This window comes from Oncorhynchus keta, chromosome 4, assembly GCF_023373465.1.
Source record: "Oncorhynchus keta strain PuntledgeMale-10-30-2019 chromosome 4, Oket_V2, whole genome shotgun sequence".
NCBI lineage: Eukaryota > Metazoa > Chordata > Actinopteri > Salmoniformes > Salmonidae > Oncorhynchus > Oncorhynchus keta.
The window spans coordinates 54,066,654-54,088,976 of NC_068424.1; the positions used below are offsets into that span (position 1 = coordinate 54,066,654).

A 22,323-nucleotide genomic window follows, 5' to 3' on the forward strand; every position below is an offset into this window, starting at 1 on the left:
GGCAGCGCTGGACAGGAGAAAAGCTCTGGCAGCGCTGGGCAGGCGGGAGACTACGACAGCGCTGGCGAGGAGGAAGGCTCTGGCAGCGCTGGACAGGCAAGGCGCACTGTAGGCCTGATGCGTGGTGCTGGCACTGGTGGTACTGGGCCGAGGACACGCACAGGAAGCCTGGTGCGGGTAGCTGCCACCGGAGGGCTGGTGCGTCAAGGTGGTACTGGATAGACCGGACCGTGCAGGCGCACTGGAGCTCTTGAGCACCAAGCCTGCCCAACCTTACCTGGTTGAATGCTCCCGGTCACCCTGCCAGTGCAGCGAGGTGGAATAGCCCGCACTGGGCTATGCAGGCGAACCGGGGACACCGTGCACAAGGATGGTGCCATGTAAGCCGGCCCAAGGAGACGCACTGGAGGCCAGATGCATAGGGCCGGCTTCATGACACTTGGCTCGATGCCCACTCTAGTCCGGCCGATACGAGGAGCTGGTATGTACCACACCGGACTATGCACCCGCACAGCATAACACGGTGCCTGCCCGGTCTCTCTAGCCCCCCGGTAAGCACAGGAAGTTGGCGCAGGTCTCCTACCTGGCTTCGCCATACTCCCTGTGTGCCCTCCCCAATACATTTTTGGGGCTGACTCTCGGGCTTCCTTGCCAACCGTGTTCCCTCGTATCGCCAGCTCCTCTCTCTGGCTGCCTCTGCTCTCCTAAGTGCCTCCACCTGTTCCAATGGGTGGCTATCTCTTCCACCTAGGATCTCCTCCCAAGTGTAGCAACCCTTACTGTCCAACACATCATCCCATGTCCATTCCTCCTTGCGCTGCTCCTGCTGCCACTGCCTGTCACCACGCCGCTTGGTCCTGTTGTGGTGGCTGATTCTGTTGCGGTTTTCTTCAGTCGAAAGAGAGGAGGACCAAAATGCAGCGTGGTTATCTTTATACATCTTTAATAAAAGATGAAAAATACGAACAATATACAAAACAAACACAGAGACAGGAACAATCACCCACGAAACACTCAAAGAATATGGCTGCCTAAATATGGTTCCCAATCAGAGACAACGATAAACACCTGCCTCTGATTGAGAACCACTCTAGGCAACCATAGACTTACCTAGACTACTCTACTAAACACAACCCCATTAATCTACAAAACCCCTAGACAAGACAAACACATAATCACCCATGTCACACCCTGGCCTGACCAAAATAATAAAGAAAACACAAAATACTAAGGCCAGGGCGTGACATCCGATACATATTCAGATAGAACTAATCACCTCTCTATTTATACTAAAGTCTCATAACCGTTTCAGTATATATTCATATAGAACTAATCACCTCTCTATTTATACTAAAGTCTCATAACCGTTTCAGTACATATTCATATAGAACTAATCACCTCTCTATTTATACTAAAGTCTCATAACCGTTTCAGTATATATTCATATAGAACTAATCACCTCTCTATTTATACTAAAGTCTCATAACCGTTTCAGTATATATTCATATAGAACTAAAATGAACCCTTCTACTTCATATTCATACTCATCACTTATATTTATATTGAACTTTAAACACTCTTATCTAGTACACGCTGTACTCTACAATTACCCTGCCATTTCATATCACCACGGCCGTATTCATCATGCCCTGGTATCATCCTCACTGTGCATATATTTACATAACTCAGCATAACAGAGCGTGTGTAAGCCATCCATTGTAAAGGACTGTCATGTAGCAGAGCAAGTGAGGCACATCAGACCAACATCAGACCTTTCAGACCACAGCTGACTCAGTGCATTGCTTTTAATGAGGATTATTATGAACTAACTGCTTCTTGATTAGCATAATTTAAAGGTTGATTAGTGGACACACACACACACACACACACATAGAGAGAGAGAGAGAGGGCAGTGTTTAGTGGAGCGAGGTTTAAATCTCGTGCTGAGCGAAGGTCCTTCTAATCTGGACTGCAGGGTCGTGGGATGTTCTCATCGCCTGTTGCCGCTGCAATGAGAATGCAATGTGCAAAATCTCTCCAGATAGAATGTGTGTGTATGTGCGGGTGTGTACGAACATTATATAGTCTCTGATCTGACAAACAGTTGTGATGTGATTGTGTCTTTACTGATGGTCCAATACACACATCCACACACACATACATTATTTACATACTTATACCATGGCATTGTTGAATATGCATTTTGATTGGCTTGAAGGGAATTCTAATGTGTGCATTATTTCCCTATAAAGCTCAGTATAATTGCACTGTATAATTCAATGGCTATGAAGTTCATTCTTATATGTTCTATTTTGTAGCTGCTTTTGAAAGGAGGCTGATTAGTTAAAACCGTGTTCCAGCCGGTGTCTATTCCACAAATTACCACCAGCTAAGGCTATGAATTTAAAATGCCTATTCAGTGATCCCTCTGACTGCGCAATCCACTGTCTCATCAACCAAGCCAGGCAATTTATAAAGTTGATCTCCACTGTAAAAATAATTGAGATTTTATATCCCATTTTGTTTAAACTAGCATTTGGTTTTCAACAGTGGAGATTTGTATTCACCTTGCTGTCAGTCTTTCCGACATTGGCAACATTGTTACAATATTGAAATTTGATCTCTAGATGTCCCATAATGAACGTGTCGGGAGTTAGGATGAGACAGACACGCTGGCAGCTGTTCTCAACCAGTCGAAATCATGAATCATTTGCTGTCGTTCCAGCTTCTGTTTGAAGTTATTGTTGTTGGCTGTGTAGTTGGCTAGCTCCTCTGAACAGTGTCCTGGAAATCATGCATCACTAGCTCATTGTTATGGATGTTTCTATAAAAAAGAAATCACGAAAAAAAACGCTTAAACAAAAGCAGCTACTTTGCTGTTATTCTGGCTGGTTGAAGGGACTGTGTTAGCCGTAGTTGGATAGCTAACAAGCAAGGGATGCGAACGTTGCAGCCGTCATGGCAACGTAACATTTAGAACGAACCAAATGGGTCCATAGATTTAGAGCAAAAATAATTAACGACTGCGTCTCTGGCAACCGAACCGATAGAACAAACGACCAGCCGGCTAGGGTAGCAACCCTAGATTTGTGTCGGAATTGTATATTGTGGAAGGATAAATTGTATGAATAAATTAATCCAAATAACGTTTTCAATGAAAACATGTCAATCATTATTTGAATATGTTGGTAACCCGTATAAAAGGGACAATGCCCTCGAAACCGGTGTTTGGAGGATATATTGTCACGGTTTGCCGGCCCGAGATTAACAACACCGTGCCAATATATCCTCCAAAACACCGGCTTTGAGGGCATTATCACTTAAACATACTGCATGTATATACTGTATACACACACTACACATTTACTCACACACACACACAGTCTAAAGCCCCACAGTCCAGGGGCTGCTGTATGACAGGGAGCTGATGTGATGATTATCTCCAGTTAACTGGATTAGTCACATGGTTCAGATCAGCTCATTGTACCACTCACACATTCCCTTCCATTAGGATGTTCTCACCCGTGTAATGCACTCCAAACGATGGCACCAGGGGTTAACTGGGTGGCTTTCAGAGCCTCCACCGTAGCAGACACTATTATCCAGAGTGACTTACAGACAAACTCATATCACAATCATAGGAAGCACATTTTTGCTCAAATAAAGCAGCTATCAGCAAAGTCAGTGCTACTAACAAAAGACAAGTGTGAGTGTTCGTGCAAGAAAGGCAATGGGGTTAGTAGCCTATACAGTGCTATCAGAAAGGATTCAGACCCCTTGACGTTTTCCACATTTTGCTACGTTTACAGTCTCATTCTTAAATGGATTAAATAAAGAACTGTCCTCGTCAATCTGCACACAATACCCCATAATGACAAAGAGAAACAGGTTTTTAGAAATGTTAAATTAAAAACAGAAATACGTTATTTACATAAGTATTCAAACCCTCTGCTATGAGACTCGAAATTGATCTCAGGTGCATCCTGTTTCCATTCATCACCCTTGAGATGTTTCTACAAATATAGTACATTCTATTGATTGGACATAGTTTGGAAAGGCCTGTCTATATAAGGTCCCACAGTTGACAGTGAGTGTCAGAGCAAAAACCAAGCCATTAGGAATTGTCCGTAGAGCTCAGAGACAGGATTGTGTCGAGGCACAGATCAGGGGAAGGGTACCAGAATATTTCTGAGGCATTGAAGGTCCACAAAAACACAGTGTCCTCCATCATTCTTAAATGGAAGATGTTTGGAACCACCAAGACTTTTCCTAGAGCTGGCTGCCCGGCAAAACTGAGCTATCGGCAGAATAGGGCCTTGTTCAGGGAGGTGACCAAGAACCCGATGGTCTGACAAAGCTCTAGAGTTTCTCTGTGGAGATGGGAGAACCTTCCAGAAGGACAACCATCTCTGCAGCACTCCAACAATCAGGCCTTTATCGTAGTGGCCAGACATAAGCCACTCCTCAGTAAAGCGGACATGACGGCCCGCTTGGAGTTTTCCAAAAGGCCCCTAAAGACTCCCAGACCATGAGAAACAAGATTCTCTGGTCTGATGAAACAGCGCCATACGGTAAAGCATGGTGGTGGCAACATCGTGCTATCGGGATGTTTTTCAGCGGCAAGAACTGGGAGACTAGTCAGGATTGAGGGAAAGATTAAAGGAGCGATGTACAGAGAGATCCTTGATGAAAACCTGCTTCAGAGTGCTCAGGACCTCAGACTGGGGTGAAGGTTCACCTTACAACAGATCAACGACCCTAAGCACACATCCAAGACAATGCAGGAGTGGCTTCAGGATAAATCTCTGAATGTCCTTGAGTGGCCCAGCCAGAGCCCGGACTTGAACCCGCTCTAACATCTCTGGAGAGACCTGAAAATAGCTGTGCAGCGATGCTCTCCATCCAACCTGACAGAGCTTGAGAGGATCTGCCTGGAAGAATGGGAGAAACTTCCCAAATACACGTGTGCCAAGCTTGTAGTGTCATACCAAAGAAGGCTTGAGGCTGTAATCACTTTCAAAGGTGCATCAAACGAGGGACTAAGTGATGGAAACAAACAATTTAATACATTTTAGAATATGGCTGTAATGTAACAAAATGTGGAAAAAGTGAAAGGGTCTGAATACTTTCCGAATGCACTGCATCTATTATAATTTTGCTGGTAAAAATGTGTTCAACTTCCACTGGAGTAGCTAGCAGGTTTACTAGAAAGCTACAGTAGTTGCTGTGGTAACCAAACAAACAAACGTGTTAGTTTAGCTAACCAACCCATCAGTCCTAACTTGCAATTACGAAAATCGAATTCAACATTGCCAACAATGTTTTCATTTCGACTTTTGCGTTCAAAAGCAGTTCGAACATACAACACGCAAAAATGAAGCCATTGAATTCTGCTGTGCAAATATAATGTACATTATCGGGAAATAATGCCCTCTCTAGAAAGCCCTTCAAGCTAATCAGAAACAGGTATTCAACAATACCATGGTATGAGTTGCATTATCAGGTCTTTGTTTACCAAGTCTCTTTCCAGGAACATCATTCAGGATAGAAACATGTTAACCTTTTATCCATTTAGAGAAGAAGTGAGTGGTGGTGTTTAGTAACATACATACTATAGACCTTCAAGGAGTGAAGTAAGTTGTCTGGCTGGTTAGCGATTCTCAGGAAGAATGTCACCTGAAGGTCAGGCACCTCAGATGCCCCACTGATGAACCCCCACTCACTGAGACCGGCACCACTATTACTTCCCAAAGTGGCACCCTATTACCTATATAGTGCACTCCTTTTGACCAGGGCCTATAGAAATCGATCAGGTGCCATTTGTGATGCAGCCACCTCTCATCCAGACCACACATCAAATCCTTGACTCTTACACACATATAGGTCTGTACTCTACCTCTAAACAGGACACACAGCTCTCTAACCCAGAACAGGACACACAGCTCTCTAACCCAGAACAGGACACACAGCTCTCTAACCCAGAACAGGACACACAGCTCTCTAACCCAGAACAGGACACACAGCTTTCTAACCCAGAACAGGACACACAGCTCTCTAACCCAGAACAGGACACACAGCCCAATAACCCAGAACAGGACACACAGCCCTCTAACCCAGAACAGGACACACAGCCCTTTAACCCAGAATAGGACACACTGCTCTCTAACACTGATCATTCTTATAATCCTCTGGGCGCTCTTGACTCTACTTCAAAGATCTACTGGCTTACAAAATGATTGGCAGAAGTGGGAGCAGTAGTGGGCCGTCAGGGCCAGCAAGGCCTTCTCTGCTGGCCTAAACATCATCAGAATATCTTTTTTTTTTATATATTTTCCCACAAATATGTATTAAATTATTCCCCAGAGTAAGAGTTATACTCTTCATTTCATAGCTTTCCTCTTGGTTGCATTGCTTCCAGCCCCAGGTTGAGATTTGGAGGGCTGGTCTTTATGTTAGATCTTTTATCCAATCATATTCAGCCATCATGTGTTGCCAGGAGTCTAAAATGTGCCCTCAGGCCTTCAGAATCAACAGTGCGGGCGCTTGTAGCTTAAAGTGAATGGAAAAGAACATTTAGTGTCAACCAATCAGCTTTAGAGTTGGCTATTATACGCCTGCTGGCTGGCTCCAGTGTTACACAGGAGCCAGCTAGCAGGCGTAGTGCGTGCACGTCTTTTGATTGGATTACCAATATTGAGAGGCAGGTCCTATATGGGCAGGTATATGCAAACCTCAGAACTAAACTAATTAATTTGCGTACTACTAAGCTGTTTTTTTTAACCCACAATGGCGGAAGGAGGAGGAGAAGATATCGATTTGGTCGAGGATATAATTATAACGCCATTCTCAAGACAAACTTTTCAAGAAAAGTTAGACATTGTCAGGAGAGGTCGCCCGACGCTACAAAGCCTGTCACAGGCGGGAAAGGGGTTCGTTCGCCACTTTCAAAGTTCCAACTATGAGCGCTATCAATGGCTCACAGGCTCCGAGAAGCACTGCAAACTGTGCTGCTGGGAATGCCTATTATTTGCAAGTGATAGATTTGGTGTTTGGAGCCACACTGGCTTTGCAAACTTGAGTTGTCTAACCAAGGCAGCAATGAGACACGGCTGGGCACTTACAAACAATAGTGCTTTTGAAAACTTTTGGGGACTCCGGAGTGGATATACAGCTCAACGAACAAGCGTGCAGGGCAATGGGAGCTGCACAATGAAAAGGTATTGTACTCTTCCCCTGCAATTCTATGAATAAAAATGTCAATTTCAAGGTGACGCAACGCCTGGTTTTATACTGCGTTTCTGTCTAAATGTATAGTGTCTAGAGCCATGGCATCATAATGATGGTAATAAGAGGTGGATTCATTCGGGTGGGACTGTGTAGGACCTCACTGAAGGCCCAGCCCCCAGGCCCACGGCACACCACTGAGTGGGAGTATGTAAGATTTACACTGTAAGTCTTCATTTTGAGAGGCAGAGACGTGGCAGAGCAGAAACAGAGACAGACAAAGAACATGAGGACTTTGTTTCAGACCAATGCATAATATCCCTCTCCACCTCTTCCTCCTCTTCCTCCCACCCACTGCACTCTAACTGCTTCAATAATTAATCTGATTTCAAATTTTAAAAAACAGCATCATCTCACATGCAGAAAGTATGAAACACAATCAAAGGTTATACTCTGACGCTTTTATTTTCAACTGGGAACAACGACAGTCTCTTCCACAATGCACAAACACACTTGATTAGACTTCAGACAAATGCTCAGAGCAACATATTTTGGTTTCTTATGGGAAAAGACACCATCCAACACATATTCTACTTCTTCACGGGCAGAAGTATCCAGTCAGTAAATTATTTAATGCCCCACCATCTACAGTATGGTGGCCTTGCTTTGTCATGGCCAACTACTTCCGCTTCGTCTGCCTCTGTCCCGCCCCTATATCTCCCAGCATTCAACTGGTTTAGCTACGTACTGCAGCAGCACCCTATGTCTTAGTTATGACCAGAGCCATATATTGACATCTCTCTATTTTTACTGAACAGAAATATAAACGCAACATGTAAAGTGTCGGTCCCATGTTCCATGAGCTGAATTAAAAGATCCCAAAAAGCTTATGTGTTTACATTCCTGTTAGTGAGACTCATTTGCCAAGATAATCCATCCACGTGACAGGTGTGGCATATCAAGAAGCTGAATAAACAGCATGATCATTACACAGGTTCACCTTCTGCTGGGGACAATAAAAGGCCACTTTAAAATATGCAGTTTTGTCACAGTACCACTAATCTCCTCGGCTTTCGAGCCTCTCCAGGGGGCGACGATCTTCTCAAAGTTGGACTGCCTACCATCTGGTTTGGATATGGGAAGGAGACAAATGAAAACATTTTTTAACACAGCTAGCGGGCACGACAAGTACCTTGTTATGCCATTTGGACTGACCAACTCCCGCAGTGTTCCGGGCCCTGGTCAACGATGTGCTCCGTGACATGTTGAAATGGTTTGTGTTTGTCTACCTTGACGACATCCTCGTTTTTTCCCAGTCAGCTCAAGAACACGTCCTTCACGTCCGACAGATCATTCAACGTCTCCAGCAGGTACGTCAATGCTGCTGGAAATATTCCGATGGACTCTGACAAGGTGAGAGCGGAGGTAAATTGGCCTCAACCCACATCCAGAGTTGCAGCTTCAATGTTTCCTGGGGTTTGCTCATTTCTACCGCCACTTCATTCGGGGTTACAGCACCCAAGCTTCCCCCCTCTCAGCACTCCCCTCTCCCAAGGTTCCATTCACGTGGTCTCCAGCAGCTGACCGGGCATTCTCACACCTCAAGAATCAGTTCACTACAGCTTCTATCTTAATCCATCTGGACCCGTCAGTTTATGGTGGAAGTCGACACCTCGGACATCTGAGTTGGGTCCATCCTGTCCCAGCGTTCTTCCCAGGACCAAAAGCTGCATCCCTTCGCTTTCCTTTCCCAATCGTCTTAACCCCGCTGAGAGGAACTACGACATGGGCAATCGAGAACTACTCGCAGTGAAGATGGTGTTGAAGGAGTGGAGGCACTGGTTAGAGGGGGTGGAACATCCATTCATAGTGTGGTCTGATCACAAAAACCTGGAATGTCTCTGCACTGCCAAGCACCTCAACTCTAGGCAAGCTCGATGGGCCCTGCTATTCACTCGGTTCAACTTTACCATCTCCTACCACCCGGGGTCCAAGAAGGTGAAGCCAGATGCGCTCTCACACCTCTATAGCACCGCTGCTACACCGTCGGACCTCGAACCCATCCTCCCTATCTCTTGTCTTGCGGCTGCACTCAACTGAGGTATAGAGAACCAGGTCCGTGAGGCACAGCATTCTCATCTGGACCCTGGGGGTGCCCGGCTAACCCAATGTTTGTCCCGGACTCATTCCCCAATCCTGAAATGGTCTCATTCCTCCAGACTGGCCTGCCATCCTGGTGGTACACCATGGTTCCTGATGTCTCCACGTTTGTTGCCGCCTGCACTGTGTGTGCTCAGAATTATACCCCACAGCAAGCTCCGGCTGGCTTCCTTCATCTACTCCCTGTTCCTCACCACCCCTGGTCCCATATATCCCTGGACTTCGTCACAGGTCTCCCTCCATCAGATGGCAACACCACTATCCTTACGGTGGTAGATAGGTTTTCCAAGGTCGCCCATTTCATTCCCCTTCCCAAGTTACCCTCAGCCAAGGAGACGGCCCAGCTCATGGTGCAGCACGTCTTCCAGTGGACATGGTCTCTGATCGCGGTTCTGGAAGGCGTTCTGCACCCTCAATGGGTCGTCAACCCCAGGCCAACGGCCAGTCAGAGCGAGCCAATCTTGGAGACGGCTCTTTGCTGCTTCGTCTCCGCCAACCCCACCAACTGGAGCCAGCAACTCATATGTGTGGCATAAGCTCGCAACACCCATCCCTGCTCGGCCACTGGTCTCTCGCCTTTCGAGTGTTCCTTGGGATATCAGCCTCCACTCTTTCCTGAGCAAGAGGAAGAGGTCAGCATACCCTCGGCCCAGATGTTCGTCCGCCACTGTAGCCGTACCTGGAAGAGAGCCCGGTCCGCCCTTCCAAAGACCACCTCCAGTTATCGGCAACAGGCGAGCCGCCACCGGACTCCTGCTCCCCGCTATAGTCTCAGGCAGAGGGTATGGCTGTCCACTCGGGATCTGCCCCTCTGGGTGGAGTCCCGTAAACCTTCCCCATCTCCAAGATTCTTAGCCCCTCTGCTGTTTGTCTTCTGTTGCCCCACACCCTCCGTATACATCCCACTTTTCATGTGTCTAGGATCCAACCTCTGTCTCACAGCCCTTTGTCTCCTGTTTCCAGCCTGTCTTGAGCCGACCTGCCGTCCTGCACCTGTCGGACTCTGACCTGGTTACGAACCTCTGCCTGTCCTCGACCTGCCCTTTGCCTGCCCCCTGTGTTATAATAAATGATCTGAGAACCGAACCATCAACCTCCTGTGTCTGCGTCTGGGTCATATCCTGAGTCGTGATAATGAAGGCCTGATTCACACAGTCTCCTCTGAACAGTTGATGTTGAGATGTGTCTGTTGCTTGAACTCTGTGAAGCATTTATTGAGGCCTGCAGTCTGAGTCGCAGTTAACTCTAATGAACTTGTCCTCTGCAGCAGAGGTAACTCTGGGTTTTCCTTTCCTGTGGCGGTCCTCATGAGAGCCAGTTTCATCATAGCGCTTGATGGTTTTTGCATTTGCACTTTAAGAAACTTTTCCAGATTGACTGACCTTTATGACTTAAAGTAATGATGGACTGTCGTTTCTCTTATTTGAGCTGTTCTTGCCATAATGTGGACTTGGTCTTTTACCAAATAGGGCAATGTTCTGTGTACCACCCCTACCTTGTCACAACACAACTGATTGGCTCAAATGCATTAAGAAGGAAAGAAATTCCACAAATGAACTTTTAACAAGGCACACCTGTTAATTGAAATGCGTTTCAGATGACTGCCTCATGAAGCTGGTTGAGAGAATGCCAAGCTGTCATCCAGGTAAAGGGTGGCTACTTTGAAGAATCTCAAATATAAAATAGATTTTGATATGTTTAACACTTTTTTGGTTACTAGATGATTCTATATGTGTTATTTCATAGTTTTGATGATTTCACTATTATTCTACAATGTAGAAAATAGTTTAAAAAATAAAGGAAAACCCTTGAATGAGTAGGTGTGGCCAAACTTTTGACTGGTACTGTATGTATAATATACAAACAATAAATATATATAAATATTCTGTAAATTGGTCTGGTTATGATAGCTCAGATACTGTAGCTGTATGTTTTGTCTTCTCTGACTGTTAACGTGTTGTGGGTGTGTTTTGGCTGTGCTGACTGTTAACCTTGTGTTGTGGGTGTGATTTGGTTGCTCTGACTGTTAACCTTGTTTTGTGGGTGTGTTTTGGCTGATCTGAATGTTAACCTTGTGTTTTGGCTGTGCTGACTGTTAACCTTGTGTTGTGGGTGTGTTTTGGCTGTGCTGACTGTTAACCTTGTGTTGTGGGTGCTGATTTAACCTTGTTTTGTGGGTGTGTTTTGGCTCTGACTGTTAACCTTGTTTTGGGTGGGTGTGTTTTGGTTTTGTGGGTGTGTTTTGGCTGATCTGAATGTTAACATTGTGATTTGGCTGCTCTGACTGTTAACCTTGTGTTGTGGGTGTGTTTTGGCTGTGCTGACTGTTAACCTTGTTTTGTGGGTGTGTTTTGGCTGATCTGAATGTTATAACATTGTGATTTGGTTGCTCTGACTGTTAACCTTGTTTTGTGGGTGTGTTTTGGCTGATCTGAATGTTATAACATTGTGATTTGGTTGCTCTGACTGTTAACCTTGTTTTGTGGGTGTGATTTGTCTGCTCTGATCATGATTCTTGTGAAGGTGATAATTGTGTTGACTGGGATCATTGCCATAACTATGCCGTTTGTAAATTTCCTGCGCTGGCTGTCCTAGGCTGTGGTAGGTTGTGTTAGAACTGTTGTTGTTGGCGGTGGTGGTGTGTGTGTTTGTGTGCGTACGTGTGCGTGTGTGTGTATGCATGTGCGTGCGTGCGTGCGTGTGTGTGTGTGTGTGTGTGTGTGTGTGCGTGTGCGTGCTCCCAGTCTCAGCTGTGACAGTAGCACTTGTGTTGCAGGCGACATTACACTCCCACGCTGAGAATAACTACACCCAGCCCTCCTCCAGCCTACTCATCTCCTCTCTTCCCCTCACCCCCCTCCTCTTCTCTCTTCTCTTCCCTTGCTCTCCTCCCCCTCTCCTCTCCCCTTTGTCCTCCTGTCCTCTCTTCCTTTGCTCTCTCATACCCCATCTCCTTTATTCCCTTGCTCTCTTCTCCCCTTTCTACTCCTCCATTGCCTTCCTCTCCTCTACTCCCCCTCCCTTCCCTTCCTCTCCTCCCACATCTCTTCTCTTCCCTTGCTCTCATCTCCTCTTTCTTTCCTCTCCCTTCCTCTCCTCTTCCCTTTCCCTCCCCTGCTCCGCTCTCCTCTCCAGCGACAGTAACAGGTTACAAGTGCAGGTCGAGCGGAGCGAAGGCAGGAGAGGGAGACTGGTTTTCTCCTGTTCTCTTCTCCCTGTGTGTCATTCTCACATCAACCAATGTGGCCTGGAGCAGGAGAGGGAGCGGAGCCTGGTTTCTAAAACCAACTGATTCAACTCCTGCTGCTGGCTCTCACAGAACGTCATCTAGATAAGAGACCCCTCGACGTCTCTCTCTCTCGTTCCTTTTCTCTCTTTCTCTCTCTATCTTTCTGTCTATCCCTTTCACAAAGAGACCAAAATCGCAATCATTTACCATGCCTGCTTTTTTTATACCAGCATTTTGGTGTATCTTAAAGGGGTAGGAGGTAAAAAAAACAAAAAAACATTGTAAATTAAAAGCCACCTAAAGACCTGGTCATGATTCCTGCATATTCACAGACCCTGTAACCAAAATACAGGTATCGGGTCTGTGTGACTGGTTCGCTACGTTTTTGCAGGTAAATTCATGAATACCTCCATTATTTAACACATCCCTCCTTTTAAATGCATACAGCTCCCATGGTTTAACAACACCCCCCAACCCCTCCCAATGTTCCAGTTTCCCATGGATATGTAAATAAGGGGCTGTTTGAAAGGAGGTCATGTAAACATTGAATTATATTTTTTACTGGTAATATACCAAATATTCTGCCTGAAAAGAGTATAATCTCTCACTTTCTATCTCTCTCTCTCCCCTTTTTCTCCCTCTCGATCACTCTATCGCATTTTCTTCTGCTTTCTGAATATGGTCTCCAGATTATCCGACGAGTTATTGTGCCAACTCTTTCCTAAACAGTGTTTCTGAAATATTGAAAATATCACCTCAGGAATGGACAGGATCAAGACCACAGTGATGCACTAACGATTCTCATTAAAAAAAATAACACATTCAAACAAGTGATACTGTAGGACACCTACAATGTTCATTTGAATCACTAGCATTGCCTGTCAGTGAGTTCGCACGTCTACGCTGTAAACTTTGTCAAGTGGAAAACATCAACATAATAACAGCCACACATAATAGAACAAACACACAACAAAACGTAAAAGCCTTACGCAGCTCCAAAGGCCCACAAACTATGTTTTTAACACAACAGAGAGCTGATTTCCATAGCCCGGTGGGTTGTGGGGGAGGGTGGGGGGTTGTGGGGGTGCAGACTGCTAAATAGTCCATCAATGCTACCCAAAGTAGCTCTGCTGACTATCTTGCGCTTACCCTATGCACACTACATTGACACTCCCACTCAAAACCCACACGCATTCACATAATGTACACTACATATGCACACAGACACTTAACACACATATGCATACCGACACAACACAAACGCACACTCTCACACACTTCGACACTCATCATTTGCTGCTGCTACTCTGTTCTTTATTTTACTCTTATTATTTTCTATCGTGGTGCCTAGTCACTTGACCCTTCAAGTACATGTCTACCACAAATATCTCGTACCTCTGCACATTGATCTGGTACTGGTACGTCCTATATAGAGCTCCACGTTGATCTGGTACTGGTACGTCCTATATAGAGCTCCACATTGATCTGGTACTGGTAAATCCTGTATAGAGCGCCACATTGATCTGGTACTGGTACATCCTGTATAGAGCTCCACATTGATCTGGTACTGGTACGTCCTATATAGTGCTCCACGTTGATCTGGTACTTGTCATGTTCTGACCATCGTTCGTATGCGTTTTCCTTGTTTTAGTGTTGGTCAGGACGTGAGCTGGGTGGGCATTCTATGTTGTGTGTCTGATTTGTCTATTTCTATGTTTGGCCTGATATGGTTCTCAATCAGAGGCAGGTGTTAGTCATTGTCTCTGATTGGGAACCATATTTTGGCAGCCTGTTTTGTGTTGGGTTTTGTGGGTGATTGTTCCTGTCTCTGTGTTTTGCACCAGATGGGACTGTTTTAGGTTTTCTCACGTTTGTTGTTTTTGTTAGTTATCTCATGTGTAGTGTCTTTATAAATTAAACATGAATAACCACCACGCTGCATTTTGGTCCACCTCTCTTTCACCAGAAGAAAACCATTACAGTACTGGTACATCCTAAATAGAGCTCCACATTTTATTTATTTTTTAATTTTTTTTTACCTTTATTTAACTAGGCAAGTCAGTTAAGAACAAAATCTTATTTTCAATGACAACCTAGGAACAGTGGGTTCAGGGGCAGAACGACAGTTTTGTACCTTGTCAGCTCGGGGGTTTGAACTTGCAACCTTCCGGTTAATAGTCCAACGCTCTAACCACTAGGCTACCCTGCCGCCCCATTGATCTGGTAATGGTACGTCCTATATAGAGCTCCGCATTGATCTGGTACTGGTACGTCCTATATGAGACTGTGCCAGCCTCACGCACCAGGCCTCCTGTGCATCTCCCTAGCCTTGCACGTCCTGTGCCATCTCAGCACTACAGTGCTCTTAGCAGTGCTAACCGTGGCGAGCGTGGTGCTGGTCAGGCACCGTGTTATGCGGTGGTTCACACGGTGTCCCCAGTACGCGTGCTTAGCCCGGTGCGCTACATCCCAGCTTCCCACATCTGCCGGGCTAGGGTGAAGATCCAGCCAGGGCGGTTAGTGCCAGCCCTGCTCTCAAGATCTCCAGTACGCCTTCACGGTCCGGTCCATCCGCCAGTCAGCCAGGAACCGCCAGTCAGCCAGGAACCGCCAGTCAGCCAGGATTCGCCAGTCAGCCAGGATCCGCCAGAACTGCCAGGATCCGCCAGTCAGCCAGGATCTGCCAGAACTGCCAGTCGGCCAGGATCTGCCAGTCAGCCAGGATCCGCCAGTCAGCCAGGATCCGCCAGTCAGCCAGGATCCGCCATTCAGCCAGGATCCGCCAGTCAGCCAGGATCTGCCAGTCAGCCAGGATCTGCCGGAACCACCAGCCAGCCAGGATCTGCTAGATCCATCAACCTGCCTGAGCTTCCTCTCAGTCCCGAGCTTCCCCTCAGTCCCGAGCTTCCCCTCAGTCCCGAGCTTCCCCTCAGTCCCGAGCTACCCCTCAGTCCCGAGCTACTTCAGTCCGGAGCTGCCCCTCAGTCCAGTGGGGCCCGTTGTTAGGTTTCCTAGGCCAAGGTTAGCGGCGAGGGTCGCCACTCAAGGGACGCTAAGGAGGTGGACTAAGACAATTATGGAGTGGGGTCCACGTCCAGCGCCAGAGCCGCCCCCGCGGACAGATGCCCACCCAGACCCTCCCCTATAGGTTTACATCCTGTATAGAGCTCCATTCTGTGTATGTTATTTTATTCCTCTTGAGTTAATATTTTATTGTCATTATTATTTTTAAACTCTGCATTGTTGGGAAGGGCTCATAAGGGCTCATAAGCAAAGATTTCACGGTAAAGTCTACATGAGTTGTATTCGGCGCATGTGACAAATAAAATGTGACTTGATTTGCATGCGTGCAGCAAGCTAAAGACTGCTATCATGTGATTGCCCTTCCTGCACTCCTGGGCATTGAGCAGCCCAGCATTGAGCAGCCCCAGCGTTGAGCAGCCCAGCATTGAGCAGCCCCAGCATTGAGCAGCTCAACATTGAGCAGCCCCAGCATTGAGCAGCCCAACATTGAGCAGCCCAACATTGAGCAGCCCCAACATTGAGCAGCCCCAACATTGAGCAGCCCAACATTGAGCAGCCCAACATTGAGCAGCCCAACATTGAGCAGCCTAACATTGAGCAGCCCCAGCATTGAGCAGCCCCAGCATTGAGCAGCCCAACATTGAGCAGCCCAACATTGAGCAGCCCCAGCATTGAGCAGCCCCAGCATTGAGCAGCCCAACATTGAGCAGACCAGCATTGAGCAGACCAGCAATGAGCAGCCAGATAAAAAGCAAGAGATCTAGACAGGAGAAAAGACTGAGATAGAGTGCCAGACAGTGAGAACATTAAGCTAAACTCCAGTGAGGCAGTTGTCAGATTTAGCTGTTTCCAGACAGAGGGAGACGAGAGGTGACAGTGACACAGTCACTCTGTGTTGTCTTCCTAGACAGCTCTCAGAGGACAGGCAGAGTGCCTAGTCTACAGGTGCTCACTACACGTCCGCAGGAGGAAGATTAGCCACGTTAGAAAACCACATTAAGCAGCCTACTGCACTGGAAGTTAGACATTTTACATCTTCATATCAACCATGTGTTACCAGCCCACCTTAAAATGACACCATGTGTCATGAAAGTTTATATTTATGTCATTTTATCAAAGAAAATGTAAGAGTTACAAACCAACTTTTCAATGCAACCTCACTCTTTAGGCCTACCTGAGAATCCAAGTATCTAGTCTTGGGAGACATATGCTTTTGGTGTGACCATCTGGTGCCGGAGGAGATGGCTGCCGTTTTACGATCCCCTAACCAATTGTGCTATTGTGTGTGTTTTTTTGCATTATTCGTAACTTATATTGTGCATAATGTTTATGTCACAGTGTCTTATGACCAAAAAGATCTTCTAGATAATCAGGACAGCAACTACTCACCCCACACTGGTGAAAATATTTTTCTTTAATGTGTCGGACCGAAGGATTTACTTCAGATGTCTGACAAGGCCCTCATCCCTGTCATTCGCATGAGAAAGAGACAGAGATATATCCTACCAACGGGACATTAAAAACTGTAAAATCTTATGTTTCACTGAGTCGTGCCTGAACGACGACATGAATAACACAGCTGGTGGGATTTAAGATTTTTCGGCAGGATAGAACAACGAGGAGTACACCACATCAGTCACTGGCTTCATCAATAAGCCCATTGATGATGTCATCCTCACAGTGACCGTACATACATTTCCCAACCAGAAGCCATGGATTACAGGCAACATCCGCACTGAGCTAAAGGGTAGAGCTGCCACTTTCAAGGAGCAGGTCTCTAACCCGGAAGCTTAAAAGAAATCCCGCTATGCCCTCTGACGAACCATCAAACAGGTAAAGCATCAATACAGGACCTAGACTGAATCGCACTACACCGGCTCCGACGTTTGTCGGATGTGGCAGGGCTTGCAAACTATTACAGACTACAAAGGGAAGCACAGCCATGAGCTGCCCAGTGACATGAGCCTACCAGATGAGCTAAATTACTTCTATGCCCTCTTCGAGGCAAGTAACACTGAAACATGCATGAGAGCATCAGATGTTCCAGACGACTGTGTGATCACGCTCTTCGTAGTTGACGTGAGTAAGACCTTTAAACAGGTCAACTTTCACAAGGCCCAGATGGATTGCCAGGACGTGTACCATGAACATACTCTGACCAACTGGCAATTGTCTTCACTTACATTTTCAACCTGTCCCTGACTGAGTCTGTAATACCACCATGTTTCAAGCAGACCACTATAGTCTCTGTGCCCAGGAAAAAGACGAACATGCCCCCATTCTCATCGACCGGGCTGTAGTGGAGCAGGTTGAGAGTTTCAAGTTCCTTGGTGTCCACATCACCAACAAACTATCATGGTCCAAACACACTAATCAAATCAAATTTGATTTGAAATAGTATATTTTAAAAGACCCAGGGTGGGTTGCACCAACATGGATGAACTCTGAAACTGGGTTAAATCAAGGTTTATCTATTAATCTTGTTGCACCAAATTTTAAACCTAGTTTTAAATAAATCCTAGTGAAATGAAATTCTTCCACTAATCTAAGTTTAGTTTTCACATTGAACACAGATTAAAGTTCATCCTTTTGCTCAATGAATATAAACTTAGATTGGAGATGAATTCTAAACTGCCACTTGAGGTGGTTTAACTGATAAAATGGCAGCATACCTACTGTGGAGAGACCAAAACGGGTTCCTCAGCTAATAATTATTATGCAACATGCTGTAACGGGCCTGATAACGGCCTGATTGTAGTGAAGTAACGTTAGCATTAACACATAGGCATTGATATTTACCAATTATTTGTGCTTACTGAATATTGGTGGGTCAAATTGTCCGTCGTCATCATATGGGTTATGAAGAGGAGCAAACTGCTGGAGAATTATATCGCATATCTTCTGGGTGATAGGATGAATTCCCTTGGACAGAGGCTCTCGTCTGAAATAGCCCCCGCCTCTCCTCTGCCGCATCCTTTTTGGCTTTCGCTTTGAAGTTTTTCCCATCCGATTTGGGTCGCTCTTCTCTTTAATCCGTGTTGATCTATTACATTTGTCGCAAAAAGTGGACCAGGTGTCTTCCTTCTTTTTTGACAGTCGTGTTGTCTTTCTTTTTATCCTCCAGTACGTTACTAAATTTCTCCATCAGCTCCGAGAATATTATTTTTCATAAACAGAAATGTTTACTTCTTTGACGTGCCATGATCAGGTGGCTAGCGGACAAATAATACAGTTGCTAAATAACTTTAAGTAACGACAATAATAAACAATATTGTATGCTAGCTATCTTGGTTTATAAACTACCTTGCTACGTTAGCTAGCAAATTAGTTTTCTGTCTAGTACTGGCAAATAACGGATTTTATTTCAAATCAGGCAACCTTTCAGATGGAGTTGAAGTAGTTCTAACGTTACGTTGTTATTATTTTATCAAGGAACAGAAACTTTGTGGCCTCATTTGTCAAGTAGGCTAGCTACTTCATTTCAATTTATGAAATACCTCATAAATGGGTGTAACATGTCACTAATCACAGTTTAAAACCGTTAGTAATAGATTTACTGATCCAGATTTAAAATTAATTGGTGCAACACATCTCTGATTAATTACAAACCTAGATTTACAAAACCTAGATTATCTCTAATCTTAGATTAATTTAAACCATGTTGGTACCATCCACAATCCAGTAGGCTGAGCTGAAAAGCGTGACTATACTGAAATGTATCCTAATTCAGCACCATGGAAAGCGTTGGTCAAGAGGCCCTAATTCGGCACCATGAACAGTGTAGGTCAATGGTCCCTAATTCAGCACCATGGACAGCGTCAGTCAAGGGGCTCTAATTCAGCATCATGGATAGTGTCAGTCAAGGGCAGACCAGGGCTTTTGACACCGCTAGGTTGCTATACAGTAGCTGACCAGCTCGTGACTGACAAATGCAGAATGAAAGGGCTTGATAAGGAAGGCCTAGGGACAATAAAGAAACTAAAAAGGTGACACACTGACGCACATATGTACATATCTATGTTGTAGGGATAACTCAAAATAAAATAAAAACATTCCTCTTTGGGTTTGAGTCAAATTCAACTGAGGCTATTGTTCCAAATCCTGGATGGAATGGCAACTTGATGTCCTTCCTAATCATCAGCCGCAGTGGGCTTTGCGCAAACCAAACCATTTTAAGCACAATTAGCCATAATGAAATCATAATAGCCTAATCAAGCATGTTTAATTGGCATTGTGAGAATTCAATTAGACACTAAATGGAAATTTCCTGTCGGTTAAAAGGCTGTCATAAAATGTATATAATGTCACAAGATTTCAAAGATATGTGAAGTGAGTACGTTTTATAATTTAATCAATTCGGCCAAAAGCTTAAAACATTAGCCTAATAAAGGTGGCTAGGCCTACTGTAGGCCTCCTGTGTGAAATTCGGAGACTTCTCTCTAAGCCTGTGTGTGTATATGGCACATTTATGCGTAGTGCATAACAGCCAGCGCGTATTAGTTGTGTAAAATAATGCACGTTAGTTAATCGAGCCATGTTAAAAATCACGTGCTTAACACAATCTGACGCACGGAAAACGACTTTCCCCACTGGAATATAATGTCCCGTTGAAAATATATCATGTTATCAAACCAGGGAAACAATTAAAACATCACAATCACTTCCAACAATAATATAATAGAAACAATTATACACATAATCCCCGTTACGCATAGCCTATATCCAGACATGAATGAGAATATTTGTCATTATGTATCCTCTAGGTCTTGAAATTCACAAGAAAGTATGATTCACTCTCCAACTGTAAGCATCATGGACATGCAGGGTGTGTCGCGGTCAAATTACAATATCGAGAAGCCATGGTAGGCTATTGCTATATGGGCCTGTCTAAGTATAGGATTACTCACTTGCCACGGTGAGAACCAGAAGAGCGAACGCTGCTGTCATCCGGGCTGCCATCGCCGCTCGCTCCCTCCACTGCGCCCCTGAGATCTGAAAAACTTGGAGATGGACGAGTTTCCTGTTTCCCCGCTCTTTCGCTCCCACTGTGAAAAGGAAAAATAATACCAGAGACAGCACACACCAGCGCGTAATAAGAGGGTAACTTAAGGTGTCATTTTAAGTCATTGGTATCCGACGATCCCGTTAGTTTGATAAAGGGGAGGCTTCAAATCTCGTTACTAGGCGAGGGTTGTTGAGTCTTCCCAGATGAGGAGACTTGTTTCTGTCACAGCGCGTCTGAGTGGGGCTACCGTGTCCAATCCCCACCAGTCATGGAACTGCAAGAGCACCGCAAACCGGGGGTGCAGAAACGGAGTCCATAATTACACTTGAGTATTAAAATGTTATTTTTCCAAGAATTTTGCGGCTATGAAGATGGATGGCGAGTTACGGGGGATAAGGTAATCCCGTTGATGGTAGACTGTCCAGCCATTGCCTACTGTAGATAAAATATTAAAGCGGTCGTCCTCACTTTGCGCATGCCAGTCTGGTGCGCTCTCCGTCGGGCGGCGGAAGGTTCCGGTCTCTATCGCTCAGTTTTGATCTAGCCTACACAGTTGCTATTTGTGACAACAAATAGGAAGCAATTACAGTAGAGATCCCCGAGGCGATCGGCTATTCTAATAGACTGCATTTACTTATTTTAATTGAATGGGGATTAATCCTTCGAAAAACGCATTTTGTTTTTGAGTAAAACCCCATGGGTCTCCACTCAAAAACAAAAACAAAACAAAAAACGCTTTTAATGTGAAAAATAAAATAATAAACTTGACTTTTCAGGCTTCACAAGCAGTCATCACCATAACACATGATCATGGCAGAGAAAAACACCTCGTGCCCTTAAAGATCTAAGTAGAGAGAGATTGATAGCGCATGCAGAATAACCATGCTGGCACCATGATGCCTGATATCATAGTTATCAGCATTAATCACATTAGACCCGGGTGCACCACATGGAGCAGTCCCATCCCTCTAGCCTGAAGAGAGATGCTGTTTGGGGAGAGGTGTGCATCATGGGGCAGGGCTTTGGGTGTGGAATAATCTTCAACCCATAACAGAGATGTCTGATAAATGAATGGTTATCTAAGAAAAATGAGCAGGTTAAACGTTTATGGGCGCTTCACTGAGGTGGATATTCAAGGGCCCAAATCGGGGCCATTTAGAGTCCTTGTTGAAAAGTTGACTCACTGTGTTCTGGTCCCAGTCTGGTTGAAGGTCAACCCTTACTCTGGACAAGGTCTGTATTGTAGTATATCCCAAAAGTGAATGTGGCCCTTAGCACTGAGCATAGGCCTACAGTGACACATACATATGTAATATATAATTTTACACAGAAAGAGCAGGCCCACTTGAGTCAAGCCAATTGTGAGTGTAGTGAACATCTCTATAACACGAAGCTCAGGCCCATGCAGGGCTCTGACTGTATGAGTATGCAGTATGCTGGACAGGGAAATAAGGAAATAGGTCAATGCTGAAACCATGTAAGGTGTTTCATTTCATTACCTGAGAATAAACACAACTACCTCAGCCTCGCGTGGCGGCCCCAGCTGGTAACCATGGGCTCCGTAATAATTACAGAGGGAGATTATGCAATTAACTCTGTGTGAACTTAATTAACGGTTCAAATCCCCCCCCCCCTCCCAATGCGCTACACTCTGAGACCCATGCTAACTACCCAGGGATAC

The 22,323-nt window shown here is 45.3% G+C and overlaps 1 protein-coding gene across 1 annotated transcript in view; it reads right to left on the reverse strand.

The window, feature by feature from the left end:
- Positions 1 to 21,110, reverse strand: part of LOC118383889 (neuronal acetylcholine receptor subunit beta-2-like) — a 36,353-nt gene extending 15,243 nt beyond the window's left edge. The window contains exon 1 of the mRNA XM_035770282.2: positions 20,545 to 21,110. Coding sequence (XP_035626175.1) covers positions 20,545 to 20,596 — 52 coding nt within the window. The 5' untranslated portion in view covers positions 20,597 to 21,110. The remainder of the gene's footprint in view (positions 1 to 20,544) is intronic.
- Positions 21,111 to 22,323: the final 1,213 nt, after the last annotated feature.